The 14,863-nt window shown below is 41.3% G+C and overlaps 1 protein-coding gene across 8 annotated transcripts in view; it reads left to right on the forward strand.

Moving 5' to 3' along the window:
• The window catches only part of LOC133562911 (FERM domain-containing protein 4A-like), a 182,992-nt gene that overhangs the window by 85,305 nt on the left and 82,824 nt on the right, over nucleotides 1-14,863 (forward strand). For all 8 annotated transcript variants that reach the window (XM_061916742.1, XM_061916739.1, XM_061916744.1 and 5 more), the window contains exon 2: nucleotides 4,356-4,421. In XM_061916742.1, coding sequence (XP_061772726.1) covers nucleotides 4,356-4,421 — 66 coding nt within the window. The remainder of the gene's footprint in view (nucleotides 1-4,355; nucleotides 4,422-14,863) is intronic.

Below are 14,863 nucleotides of genomic sequence, written 5' to 3' on the forward strand. Positions count from 1 at the left end.
AAATTCTAAAGTTAATGATTCGTTGCAAAAAAAAAAAAGATTTTCAGTTTGAACATAAAATATGTTGTCTTTGTAGCATATTTAACTGAATATGGGTTGAAAAGGATTCGCAAATCATTGTATTCTGTTTATATTTACATCCAACACAATTTCCTAAGTCATATGGAAAAGGGCTTTGTAAATTTCACAGTACAGTACATATTCCGTACAATTGATTACTAAATGGTTACACCCGAATACGTTTTTCAACTTGTATAAGTCACGTTAATCAATTTATGGTACAAATATATACTATCAGCATAATACATATATCACACAAGTTAATCATCAGGGTATATACATTGGATTATTTACATTATTTACAATCCGGGGAGCTGGATGTGGAGGGGGTTGGGGCGGTGGTGGTGGTGGGGGGGGGGGGGGGGGGGGGGTTAGGCTGGGTTGCTGTCAGCATATTTCAATCAGCAACAATTATATAATCTGAGAAATGGACATTATAACAGTGTAGATCTCACTTCGTAGGTTATGTACAGCGAATGGTGAACATACTGAGCTCAGAAAGCATAAGAACAAGTATATACATTGGATTGTGTATATTTACAATCCGGGGAGGTGGGATGGAGTGGAGGGAGGGGGTTAGGCTAGGGTTGTAGCTGCCTGGAGGTGTTCTTTTAGTACGGTTTTGAAGGACGATGGAGATGCACTTTCTTTTACACCTGTTGGGAGTGCATTCCATATTGATGTGGCATAGAAGGAGAATGAGTTAAGACCTTTTATCAAAACTTGGACTATGGTGCAGTTTACTGCGTGGATTGTTTTCCTTAGATGCAAAAGAACTGGACTATAAAAAGTGTACAGAAAAGGGGCGCACAAGGCAGAGACACAAACTTGGCTAAAGGAACAAAACTAACAATAAAACGTAAACTATAGGCGTGAAACAAAAGACATTATCTGTGGCATTAATAAACAAAAACTTACTTGCGGTGACGTGAGCAGGGCAGCATGGACTATGAAATTGCAGGAAACAAGCAGTGTGAACTAATCATGAATCAGAGTGATGATGCCAGGACGACCAACTGAAAACAACAGGCTTAAATTGTCCCTGTGATTACAAACAGGTGCGTGAGTCCAACATGTGAGACAGGTGAAACTAATAAGTTGACATGGTGACCAAACAAGGGAACGTAAAAACAGTAACTAATGGAGTCTTGAAGTAACAGAACATAACTAAACAAAACATGATCAGAAGACATGACACCTTTTGTTAGATCAGAATCTGGGTTTGACGTGGTTTGTGGAAATCCCCTGGTGTTGTGGTTATGGCGGTCATTTACATTCTGGAAGTAGTTTGACATGTACTTCGGTATCAGGGAGGTGTAGCAAATTTTATAGACAAGGCTCGGTGCAAGTTGTTTTACTGTATCTTCCACCCCGAGACAACCCATTCTGGAGAAGTGGGTAGGAGTGAGGTGTGATCTGGGGTGGAGGGTTAGAAGTAACCTGACTAGCTTGTTTTGGGATGTTCGGAGTCTTGATTTGTGACTGCAAAACTCTCAGATCAATGAAAGTTGGCGCTGGGTAATTTCTCTCAATATGGCCACGCCTTGTTCAACGGGCTACTGCCTCGCATGGTCAACGTGATCCTCGTTTAAAAATTTACAAACACGTTTTGCTGCTGTTTTTTTGGAATATCTTCAACCGATGTCTTCACCCTGTGCTCCCATCCCACGACTGCACAGGAAGACCACTAGGTTAAAACCAGCGGGTGTTTGTGTTCCTCAGGACCCAAGCTTCCTGTTCAGTAGTGAAGGAATTATGTGCAAGAAAACACCAGGAAAATGTGAAGTGGGTCTCTTTTTGCTACGCCAGAATTTGGTCCAAGCTGGCCAATGTGCAGGTGTGGGAAATGTCCGTGTTAACGCAGAAATTTGTGTAGAAAATATCACTTTTTTAACTGAAAAAGCAATAAAAAAAATAGGACTTAAACAAGCATTGAGTTGCAGGACGAAGAGACGATTAGGAGCACGAAAACAAGCACGTTAGTTAGCTGACCATCTAGTTAGTTTAGTTGTTGACGCCTCCATTGGCTCTCCGAGTCACAACGTTGATGGCTTTCAACTTTGCTGCTTATCATATTTGGATGATTGCAATCTGAACACTGCTGGTTCCGAAACAGTTTTTATTAGTAGTATGGCTGGGCGATATGGCCTTTTAATATCTCAATATTTTTAAGCCATGTCACGATACATGATCCGCGATGAGGTGGCGACTTGTCCAGGGTGTAGCCCGCCTTCTGCCCGATTGTAGCTGAGATAGGAACCAGCGACCCCAAAAAGGGAATAAGCAGAAGGAAATGGATGGATGGACGATACACGATATATATCTCCATATGTTTGCCTAAGCCTTAAATAAATACTTTATGCATATAATCACAGCAGTATGATGATTCTATGTGTCTACATTAAAACATTCTTGTTCACACTGCATTAATATATGCTCATTTTAAACTTTTATGCAGAGAAGGAAATCACAAATAAGTCAATTGACCAAAACTGTATTTGTTAAACAGTTATTAAGCAGTGGCACAAATGTTCATGTCATTTCCAAAACAGAAAGTGCAAGATTGTCAGAGACGTTTTAAGTGTCAAATAAAAATGAGCTGCATAATAGGAAGTCATATAGTGTTCGTCCTTCGCTATGTGGTAGGTTACTACGGACGTTATTAAATTCTGTTGTTGACTATTTTTTGCATACGGTGTTGATCTGGAAATGTTTGCTTCGGCATTTTGATGGTGTGGGCGTGTGGCACCGAATGGAAATGTTGAGATGCGGAGTAAGCACTCTTCATTCTCTAGCAGGCGACTTTACAAATTATGCTACATATTAGCTGTAATGCTACTTTTTATAGCAACGCTTTTGGCTCACACTTGACAAATTACGGTTGTCTCCATCCATCCATCCATCTTCTTCCGCTTATCCAAGGTCGGGTCATGGGGGCAGCAGCCTAAGCAGGGAAGCCCAGACTTCACTCTCCCCAGCCACTTCGTCTAGCTCTTCCCTGGGGATCCCGAGGCGTTCCCAGGCCAGCCGGAAGACATAGTCTTCCCAACGTGTCCTGTGTCTTCCCCGTGGCCTCCTACCGGTTGGATGTGTCCTAAACACCTCCCTAGGGAGGCGGTCGGGTGGCATCCTGACCAGATGCCCGAGCCACCTCACCGGGCTCCTCTCCATGTAGAGGAGCAGCGGCTTTACTTTGAGCTCCTCTCGGATGGCAGAGCTTCTTACCCTATCTCTAAGGGAGAGCCCCACCACGCGGCGGAGGAAACTCATTTCGGCTGCTTGTACCCGTGATCTTGTCCTTTCGGTCATGACCCAAAGCTCATGACCTTAGGTGAGGATGGGAACGTAGATTGACCGGTAAATTGAGAGCTTTGCCTTCCGGCTCAGCTCCTTCTTCACCACAACGGATCGGTACAACGTCCGCATTACTGAAGACGCCGCACCGATCCGCCTGTCGATCTCACGATCCACTCTTCCCCCACTCGTGAACAAGACCCCTAGGTACTTGAACTCCTCCACTTGGGGCAGGGTCTCCTCCCCAACCCGGAGATGGCACTCCACTGTCTGTTCAACATATTCCCACTTGAAGTCAAACCACCGCCAGACGATGCAACGCCTGCTTTTTTTCTTGAGGAATTCATTCTTTCTCCGGTATTATCACTCGCACGGCTCTGCTAGCATCACAGCTGACATTACCCATGCTAGTACCTCTCTGCTCCGCGAGGGCGTATGACGTTGTATGTGACGTATGACGTGACAGTATGTGACGTGTGTAAGAAAGTGCGCCTGTCTGTGAGAAAGAGAGACTGGAAAGAGCGAGAAGAGCCTGTAATGTAATGCCCGCAGCTGATAGCAGTTGCATGAGAACTTATACTCGAATATCATGATAGTCATTTTCCTTATCGCACAGAGTCAAACCCGCGATATATCGTGTATATCGATATATCGCCCAGCCCTACCATGCGGCTTGTTTTGCTTTGTACTGGCGAGTGTTTGGCTCTTGCACCTGCTTCTGTGTTTATGAACTTGGTGGCTCTATTCAACAAGCATTGCATCAACAGTTCAAAGAGTGCAGCCACAATCAGCTGTACTCTTTGTGGTGACCGTATCGCTCTGATGGAGTGTGGGTTTCCTGTCTCAAAGAGGGAACACTAGAAAGGTCTATGAGCACATGACTTGTCTCTATTGGGCCATTGTGGCCTTAGAACGGCCAACCTTGTTATTACTAAAGAGCATTATTGGATAATACGCAATGTTCTTTGTGTGAGTAATTGAACACCTTCTTTTGTTTATAGATGACGGAGGGGAGGCGATGTCAGGTCCATCTCCTGGACGACAGGAAGTTGGAGCTCCTGGTGCAGGTAAGTCGCTTGTCCCTTTTTTTTTTTCTTCCTCTCTTCTTTGCTTGGGGCGAGGGAGGAGTAATGCCGGTGTCCCAGAGGGCGCCGGTTGCTGCTGACGAGACAAAATATAGCAGCAGTAGGTGACTTTGCACTTTTTCTCACGCTCACCTGACTGCAAAGATATTAAACAGACAGATGATTGCCCTGCTGTTCTATCCGAGGAAAAGTGTCCCATCAGTCACCCCTTTGTCCCACTAAATCTGTTCCCTATTAATGTTTTACTACCCAGACCAAGAAAAAGTGGCTGAGATTTATCCTTTTTGTTGTTTGAAATGCAAGAATCTCGCCAAAAAATGATTCAGAGGCCTAAAGAAACCAAATGCATTCCAGCCAAGCAATTTTGTCAAAAAAAACAATGCAAACTTCCACTTTGTGAAATATTTTAAAAAGATTATATTTTCAAGCTTCAAAAATGGGCAAAAAGATCCAAATGGCCTGTCACTACCCGTCCGGTTCCGGAAGACCCGATCGGTCCACACATGCACAAAGTCTACGTCACTTCCTTTCAAGAAATATTTTACAACGGAGCATCTGCGACGACCCGTACTGTGATATTTTGATGTTTTACTAATGGTTTATTATTAGAGATGTCTGATAATGGCTTTAATGCCGATATCCTATATCGGATATCCGATATCCCGATTTTGTCCAACTCTTAATTACCGATTCTGATATCAACTGATATCGATACATACAGTCGTGGAATTAACACATTATTATGCCCAATTTTGTTGTGATGCCCCACTGGTGCACCTCTGCCACCGTGGCACCACAATACGAAGGTCCTGAGTAGTCCTTGGTTCAATCCCGGGCTCAGGATCTTTCCGTGTGGAGTTTGCATGTTCTCCCTGTGGCTGCGTGGGTTCCTCCCATCTCCAAAGACATGCACCTGGGGATAGGTTGATTGGAAACACTAAATTGGCCCTAGTGTGTGAATGTGAGTGTGAGTGTTGACTGTCTCTCTGTGTTGGCCCTGCGATGAGATGGCGACTTGTCCAGGGTGTACCCCGCCTTCTGCCCAATTGTAGAGGTGATAGGCACCAGCGCCACCTGCAACCCCAAAGGGAATAAGGGGTAGAAAATGGATGGATGCCCCGCTGGTTGCATTAAACAATGTAACAAGGTTTTCAAGAATACATCAACTCAGGTTATGGAAAAAATGCCAACATGCCTCAAAACATCGACTTGGAATTTGAGACATGCTTTCCCTGAGAGAGCATGAGGAGGATGAGTTGGGCTTCTTTGAGGTGGGGGGTGGCAGGGGGTGTAAATTGTAGCGTTCCGGTTAGTGCTGCAAGGGGTACTGGGTATTTGTTCTTTTGTGTTTGTTGTGTTACGGTGCAGATGTTCTCCCGAAATGTGTTTGTCATTATTATTTGGTGTGGGTTCACAGTGTGGCGCATATTTGTAACAGTGTTAAAGTTGTTTACACGGCCACCCTCAGTGTGACCTGTATGGCTCTTGACCAAGTAAGCCTTGCATTCACTTATGTGTGTGATAAGCCGTAGATATTATGTGATTGGGCCGTGCCTTTACGGTTTATTGGCGCTCTGTACTTCTCCCTACGTCCGTGTACCACTCCGTACAGCGGCGTTTTTAAAAAGTCATACATTTTACTTTTTGAGACCGATACCGATAATTTCTGATATCACATTTTAAAGCATTTATCGGCCGATAATATCGGCAGTCCGATATTATCGGACATCTCTAATTTTAATGTTTTACAAATGGCTTATTATTATTATTATTTATTCAATACAAAACATAGATCAAGTAGTAATAAAAGAGAATAAGAATATAAAAATAAACAAGTATAGGGAGTAGGGGTGTACGGTAAACAGTTACTATTAAATTAAAATAGGTACTATACTGCCATTGAAAAAATTTTTTTCATCGACATGAGGCGCGCCGTGGCGCATGTTAGTCAACCACACACAACTCTTGCAAGCAGAAACAATGTGAAGACATGGCGTATTTTGGCTTAAACAGTACGTGGGTCTATGAACGCTGTTATGCAATTAGCGCTTTAAAACAGTAGCTAGCTAGCGGCTAACGCTTCTTTGTACTGTTTTAGCTACTTCTAAATCACTTCATTGGCGACAATTAAACTGTTTCTTTTTAAGTATCATCCCTGCAGGTTGAGGAATAGCTAGACATGCTTTGCTATACACCGCAGGAGGATACAGTAGCTAACCGCTAACAGCAAGCTACTGGTCAGGAATGTAAACAAAAACGGGAGATCTATACAAATATCAATTGTAGCGATACCAAGTACAAGAGTCATATCTAGGCAATAATATAATGATTACAAAATATTTGTTTGTTTTTTTCCTGTTTATAGACTCAGGAAATATGTCCCCTGACACAGGAACACTTAATTGTGACAAATGTATCGGATCGATACCCGATTTAGTAGTGTCACCAAAAACTTCTGTTAAGTATCCAAACTACAAAAGAATAGGTGCGAATTACATATTAACAGAAATGTAGATAGAACATGATTAAAGACAAGATAAGCAAATATTAACACAGGCATGTGATTTTTCCGTCTAAAGTCAGAATTCCGTCTTTTTTAATCTCGGGGGGAAAAAAAGTGCCAACCAATCAACTACGGCGTAATATGTAATATTACACCATAGTTGATTGGTAGATATGTTTCTTGTGACCAATCAGGACATCTGTCATGAGGGATGACGTTAATACCGCCATTTTCCAAATGTAAACGATGTCGGTTCTCGAGAGAAAGGACGCTTCACGAGTAAAAGAAATTGATAAACATGTCCAAAATAAGTTTTGATGGGACTGGATGGAAAGGGAAATCACTGCTACTGTTGGGAAGAAGGAAGTTACGTCTTTGTTCGGCGATTTTATTCGGAAAATCGATCGTCCCGGAAAAGTTTTGTGCACGTGGTGTCATGATAATATTGACTATGGATCACGAGGTTTCAAGGCTTTGGAAGTACATGCGAAACACCAAAAACATATGAAACAACTTGAAGCAAGGAAAACAAACTTTTCACTAGCTGGTACTCTTGGATGTCAACCGAAAGTGAGCAAACCTTACGGACTTCATCCTTTGTTTACATCGACAACTGCCGTAGAAATCGAGAGGAAAGATCCACCCAAACAACCCACTTCAGTTGCAGACAGGGTAGTTAATAATGAGGTAAGGTAAAAAATATTTGCTTGCAAAATACACATGTTTGTTTTAAATATCAACCAATTATTGCTTTGCGAAATATAAATGGTTTTTTCTAAAAATAAAAAGCCACGTGAAAATATATTATGAAACTACAGAAATTCAAAGAGTCGCATTATTGATTCCAGTTAACAATTTATTTCAAATAAATTTGCATATAATACTAGAGGCAGAAGTTGGCAGTGAAATCCAAAACAGAAGCTACAAAAGCAGAGACCAAAAGGAAAATGCAGGCTGCTCAGAAATTTGCAAGGAAAGCTCATGTTAGGACTCTCCGAGCAAGTAAATGCGTGAAGTGAACTGAAGTAATGTGGTAATACTGTAAATAAACTGTAGATAATAACACTGATCAATGTGACACCTGTGGATGTGAAATGAACACAAGATATAAATATTAGTGACTAAATACTGTTGGGACTAGGGATGTCCCGATCCAGGTTTTTGCACTTCCGATCCGATACCGATACTGGCCGATACTGGCCTATCCGAGCATGTATTAAAGTGTAAAGTTATTTAGCCTACTTAGTTGTCAGAGTCATGCTGAAAAGGATTTTAATACTCTTGATAACAACTAGCCAGCTGAATTAGGTGAGTTTGAATAATACACAATAGTTGGTATTCAAGGATAAACACAAAATATCAAAAATTATACATGACAAACAGAAAAGGCATCATTAAACAGTAAAACTGTGAACAGTATAAAGTGCAAATAGTGCTGTAAACATTATTAAAAAAAGCAAAACACACAAACAACCTGAGTGGGATAAAATGTCTATAACAGCATCAATACTTGCTCTTGAACAAGTGTAAACTTTAAAAAAAATATCTACACACTCCCTTCAATTGTTTGCCCCAGTCAGGGGGGGGGGGGCAAACAATTGAAGTCCAAGCATAATGGGGAGATTCTTTCTAACAAAGACGAGCACTTCAAGATGCTCAGGTGTCAGCCTGCTCCTGTGTTCATCAATGATGAGCGCTAAAAAGCCTCTCACTCTAAATAGTCATTAAAATGTCTTACAACTTTACCACCACGCTTGACTTTATTGTGGCATGTTTTGCACCCCACCTCTTCATTTTCGTTTTATAGGATAAAATAATCCCACACAGCTGACATTTTTACCGTAACTTTTAATTCACACGGCCGTCTGAACGGTTAGAACACAGACCTGTGGATGTTTTGAAGGTGTGCTGGAAAATGCGGAACGGAGTTTAGAGAGCAGCAGAAGAGTGGAATGTATTATTTAAATCGGTGCGTTGGAAAACACGGACTGGAGTTTTTTTTAAAACTGGATCTGGATCGGCATTTTCCCATGCCTTGCCGATACGCATTTTTTGGCAAATATCGGCGGCCGATCCGATCCAAATATCGGACTGGGACAACCCTAGTTGGAACTGAACCATATACAGTGATTCATTAGGATAACTGGGGTATTGTATGTTCTATTAATGATGTTTTCATTTCTTTAAACACTAAAATATTTTCTTCAAATGGTGCTGTCTTTGTTAATTTTAACATGTTAAATTGGTGAAAAACCAGGAGCTTCGGGGGGCGTTGCCCCCCTTGTCCCCCCACCAGGGCACCGCCCTGGACCTGGCCTTCATCCCCCAGACCCCCGGAAATTTTTTCTGTGTTTTTCATTGTGGTCAAATCACATGCCTGCAGTATACACACAAGTAGATTAATACTCCCATTTTCTACCGCTTGTCCTTTATAATTTTGACAAAATAATAGAATGGTAAATGACACAATATATCACTGCATATGTCAGCAGCCAAATTAGGAGCCTTTGTTTGTTTACTTACTACTTCAAGACAAGTTGTCTAGTATGTTCACTATTTTATTTAAAGACAAACATCTTCTTTGATTGCTAAAGGAAACATAAGTTTAGTGTATCATAAGATTTTTTTGCTCAAAAAAGGCAGTAAGGATTTATTTTTGTGGTTCCTTTATTTTGAAAAGTATAGAAAAGCATCGAAAGACATGTTGGTACTGACAGCGGTACCAAACTATTGGTATCGGGACCAGAAGTATTACTATAGCCACATGGTTGCTCCCATTTTGTATGTTTTTTTGTTTTAAATATCAAATTTTTTTCGAAGGAGGCATGGAAATCTTTATCTGCGGCATAGCAAAAAGTAGAATTTCAAAATGTCAGTATTGCGAATTGATGTAAATAAAGTCGCCATTTAAGGCTGCTGAGTTAATCGCTTTCTGTACAGTTTCAAAATAAATATTGTATTCTTCAATAACCGTAATTTTGTTTTGTATGTCATATTTTATGAGACCTTGTTATTGTAATAGAGGTTACAAAAAAGTGAAAACCTTAATAACAGCAAACGAAAATAATCACTGTGAGAAGAGGTCTTGGCGCGTGCGTGGACCGATCGGGTCTTGCCCATTTTGATATTTGAATGACACAGGCCCTTAGAATAAACCTCCAGTCTCCCAACCAAAGCAGACCATTCTGCGACCAGGACCAGGAAAAGAGCAACACCATGTCCCGCAAACAACACCCTTCTCGAGGTGGTGTTACACCACAGTAACCCGCCGCCTGTTTTTAAGGGTGCCCCACATCTTTTTTTGTGGGAATATAGCTCGGGTGGAGCACTTTTTCAGGGCGGTGTACCTCATTCAGTAATGAAGGTGCTTCTGGACAGAGCTTGACAACCTGGCATGTGGTCAAGAGTTGACGTAACGATCTTGCTTCGTAAACTTCAGCCGCGCCAAAACAAAACATTATTTGTGTGGGTTTTTAAAGCTGCCTTAAGCACTAAATCCACTTGGATCCTATTCATTATCTAATCCTAATTAGATTACTAAATATGCGAAATAGATCGCTTTATTTGACTTTGCTCTCTGCTCAGTTACCTCACCTTGGTTGAACCGCAGACACTGTTGCAATTTCAATTAAAGCCCTCCATTTGTTGCTAACCTCTCGTAACGCCCCTTGGGGTGCGTCTTTAGCCGATTGCGGCAGAAAAAACAAAAAACAAAGATAATTGCAGACGTGTAAGAGAAGAGCAGAAGGAGAGTGGAGAGATTGACGTAGAGAGTCAGGAGGTTTAGCCGGAGAGAAAGCATGGAGATAAAGGCTCAGGAATAGACAGACGTGGGAATGGAAAGGTAAAGAAAAAAATCTGTGTTCAAACCAAGGATAGGTTTGCAGACTTTCTGGTTCGATTACAGCCCCAGAACTAATCCCCTCATCCTTGTCTATCCAAACCTTTCTACTTCTCTCTCTCTCTCTTGACTTTTCCACTTCATGCCTCACAGTTTAACTTATTTTCCCACTCAGCCATTCCACTTGTTACCTTCCCCCAAATCCCAATGCCTGTCCAAACATTAATGGACCAGCTCCCTATCAGCTCCATCCATGCATCAGACCATGGTATATCCATTTGCAGTGCTTTTTTTATTTGCACCCACCCATTCTGCTTGTGTGCCATTAATACGGTCCAGCAACATGGGAAATGGTGGAAAAAAAAGTCGTTTTCTACAGGCTGTGTGAAAGGGGCTTACGCGTTGATCCTATCATCATTTTTGCATCCATTCATCTTCTCACCCAAAGAGCCAGCCAACCATCCCATCACAACCCACCCTTCAGGTTTGCACGGTAAAGAAGATAAACATAAATGATACAAATTATTACTAAGTCCACAATCCGTGTCTCCAGAAAATTAACTACCGTATTTTTCGGACCATAAGTCGCTGTTTTTTTCATACTTGTGCGGGTGGTGCGACTTATACTCAGGAGCGACTTATGTGTGAAATTGTTAACACGTTACCGTAAAATATCAAACAATATTATTTAGCTCATTCACGTAAGAGACTACACTTATAAGATTTCATCGGATTTAGCGATTAGGAGTAACAGATTGTTTGGTAAACGTACAGGATGTTCTATATGTTATAGTTATTTGAATGACTCTTACCGTAATATGTTACGTTAACATACCAGGCATGTTCTCAGTTGGTTATTTATGCATCATATAAAGTACACTTATTCAGCCTGTTGTTCACTATTCTTTATTTATTTTAAATTGCCTTTCAAATGTCTATTCTTGGTGTTTGGCTTTTTCAAATAAATTTCCCCAAAAAATGAGACTTACACCCCGGAGCGACTTGTACTCTGAAAAATACGGTACATTTCTAACAAGTGTCACTGGAGGACAATTACTAGCTAAACATTCTACACTACCCATCATAGGAGTATATGATAACCGCAAGCTAGAGCTTTTGAATGTAAACAAAGGTGGGTGGATCGATACAACTATTGACTATTAAGTATAGTATCAGTGATCGATGATTTAGTGGTTACATTAGCGACGAACTGTATTTAGTGACAGTGGTTTTCTGAAGTGTTTCTGAGCCCACGTGGTGATATCCTTTAGAGATTGATGTCGGGTTTTTTATACAGTGCCGTCTGAGGGATTGAAGGTCACGGTCATTCAATGTCGGTTTCCGGCCATGCCGCTTACGTGGAGTGATTTCTCCACATTCTCTGAACCTTTTGATGATATTATTGATCGTGGATGTTGAAATCCCTAAATTTCCTGCAATTGCAGTTTGAGAAACGTTGTTCTTAAACTGTTTGACTATTTGCTGACGCAGTTGTGGACAAAGGGGTGTACCTCGCCCCATCCTTTCTTGTGAAAGACTGAGCATTTTTTGGGAAGCTGTTTTTATACCCAATCATGGCACCCACCTGTTCCCAATTAGTGCACACCTGTGGGATGTTCCAAATAAGTGTTTGATGAGCTTTCCTCAACTTTATCAGTATTTATTGCCACCTTTCCCAACTTTTTTGTCACGTGTTGCTGGCATCAAATTCTAAAGTTAATGATTATTTGCAAAAACAATTTTTTTTATCAGTTTGAACATCAAATATGTTGTCTTTGTAGCTTATTCAACTGAATATGGGTTGAAAATGATTTGCAAATCATTGTGATACGTTTGTATTTACATCTAACACAATTTCCCAACTCATATGGAAACGGGGTTTGTAGATTAATAATAGTTTTTAGAAAATGATACAGCACTCATTCATTTGTGCATCCTTCAAGGCGTGATTATGGCGTGCTGTTCCCCTCTGCAGTTTTTGATGCAGTTCATTGTGACTTTATACCCTCAGGTCGATTCGTTTTGCAGTGAAAGCTGAGTCATAGACATTTTGAAATAAGTGAAAGCATTGACACAAAACAAACCACAACATGAAAAATGTTTTGTAGCTCACACTTTCATTTTCTCCAAAAGTTTTCTTGAGGAAATGGTACTAACTCCTCCAAAGTGGAAAAGTAGTCCTGCGCTTTGCTGGAACTATTTCATATCATAATTGCTTCACAGCATTTTGGTCCCCTCCCTTTCCTGTTGGAGGTTTTCAGCTCACCTCCAAAATCTTGATCCCATTTGGGTCACCGACTAGCAACACAGGCCAGGTGTTTAATCCCAAAGCGGTCGTTTACCACCTTCCTCTTACCTTTCAAGAGGAAGTCCTTTGCGGTTTGTTTACAGAGCTGCGCCTCATTGGGCGGCAGCTATGTGCCAGGAGGCCAACGCACCTATTGGTCAGGTTGTAAACGTAGAAGCCGATTAACTGATATACCACCCTTGTAAAACTATATGTCGTTCATATGGCTCTCACTCCCTGAGGCTAAAATGGTGTGGGCTAATGGGCAGCAAATAGAACATTGAGGCCATGTAGCAGAAGACTGTTGTGCCTCCATCAAGAAGGATTTTCTTCCTTTTGTTCTGCTTGCACTCAAACTTTTAAACGGACTTAAATAAAGTGTCAGCGTGAGATTGAGGCTCAAATTGGAATGCATTAAAATGGAATGCACATCCAAAGGCAAGGCTTTGACCTTGTAAGCGTGGGTGTTTTTGTACTTCAATAATAATGCCTTGGTTTCTTTAGTCCTCAGGAAATGTTACATCGACCTCTATGTTCAAGGCCCTTGCTTTACAAAGTGATGATAACATGACACTGATATCCTTGTTGTAAAGTTTAACAAATTACGATTAGTCTAATTGGCTCTGACCAGTGCAGCCTTTGTGCATCTGTCACATTTGCTCAACATTTGGGGTAGCAGGAAGGCAAGTGCACTGTTAAAAGTGACCTGTTTTGCACAGACTGCATGTTAATAATGGTTTTAGTTAGAGATGTCCGATAATATCGGACTGCCGATATATGCTTTAAAATGTAATATCGGTAATTATCGGTATCGGTTTCAAAAAGTAAAATGTATGACTTTTTAAAACGCCACTGTACAGAGTGGTACACAGACGTAGGGAGAAGTACAGAGCAGTTGCGTCTCCCAGTCATACTTGCCAACCCTCCCGATTTTCCCGGGAGACTCTCGGATTTCAGTGCCCCTCCCAAAAATCTCTCGGGGAAACCATTCTACTGAATTTCTCCCGATTTCCACTCAGACAACAATATTGGGTGCGTGCTGGCCCAATCACATGGTATCTACGGCTTTTTACACACAAGTGAATGCAAAGCATACTTGGTCAACAGCCATACACACATATACACTGAGGGTGGCCGTATAAACAACTTTAAAACTGTTACAAATATGTGCCACACTGTGAATCCACACCAAACAAGAATGACAAACACATTTCGGGAGAACATCCGCACCGTCACACAACATAAACACAACAGAACAAATACCCAAAACCCCTTGCAGCACTAGCTCATTGGGACGCTACAATATATACCCTACGCTAACCCCCGCCCACCTCAACCTCCTCATGCTCTCTCAGGGAGAGCATGTCCCAAATTCCGAGCTGCTGTTTTGAGGCATGTTCAAAGAAATAATGCACTTAGTGACTTCAATAATAAATATGGCAGTGCCATGTTGGCATTTTTTTCCATAACTTAGGTTGATTTATCTTGGAAAACCTTGTTACATTGTTTAATGCATCCCGCGGGGCATCACAACAAAATTAGGCCTAAAAATGTGTTGATTCCACGACTGTATATATCGGTTCCAGTTGATATCAGAATCGGTAATTGAGAGTTGGACATTATCGGAATATTGGATATCGGCAGAAAAGCCATTATTGGACAACTCTAGTTTTAGTACCATTGTCACCTGCAAGTAGAGGTGGGGGAAATAATCGATTTTTAGATGCATCGCAATTCGGACATAGACGATTATAGAATCAATTAGTGAATGTCAGTAATCGATAATCGATTGA

This window comes from Nerophis ophidion, linkage group LG12 (genome assembly GCF_033978795.1).
Source record: "Nerophis ophidion isolate RoL-2023_Sa linkage group LG12, RoL_Noph_v1.0, whole genome shotgun sequence".
Taxonomy (NCBI): domain Eukaryota; kingdom Metazoa; phylum Chordata; class Actinopteri; order Syngnathiformes; family Syngnathidae; genus Nerophis; species Nerophis ophidion.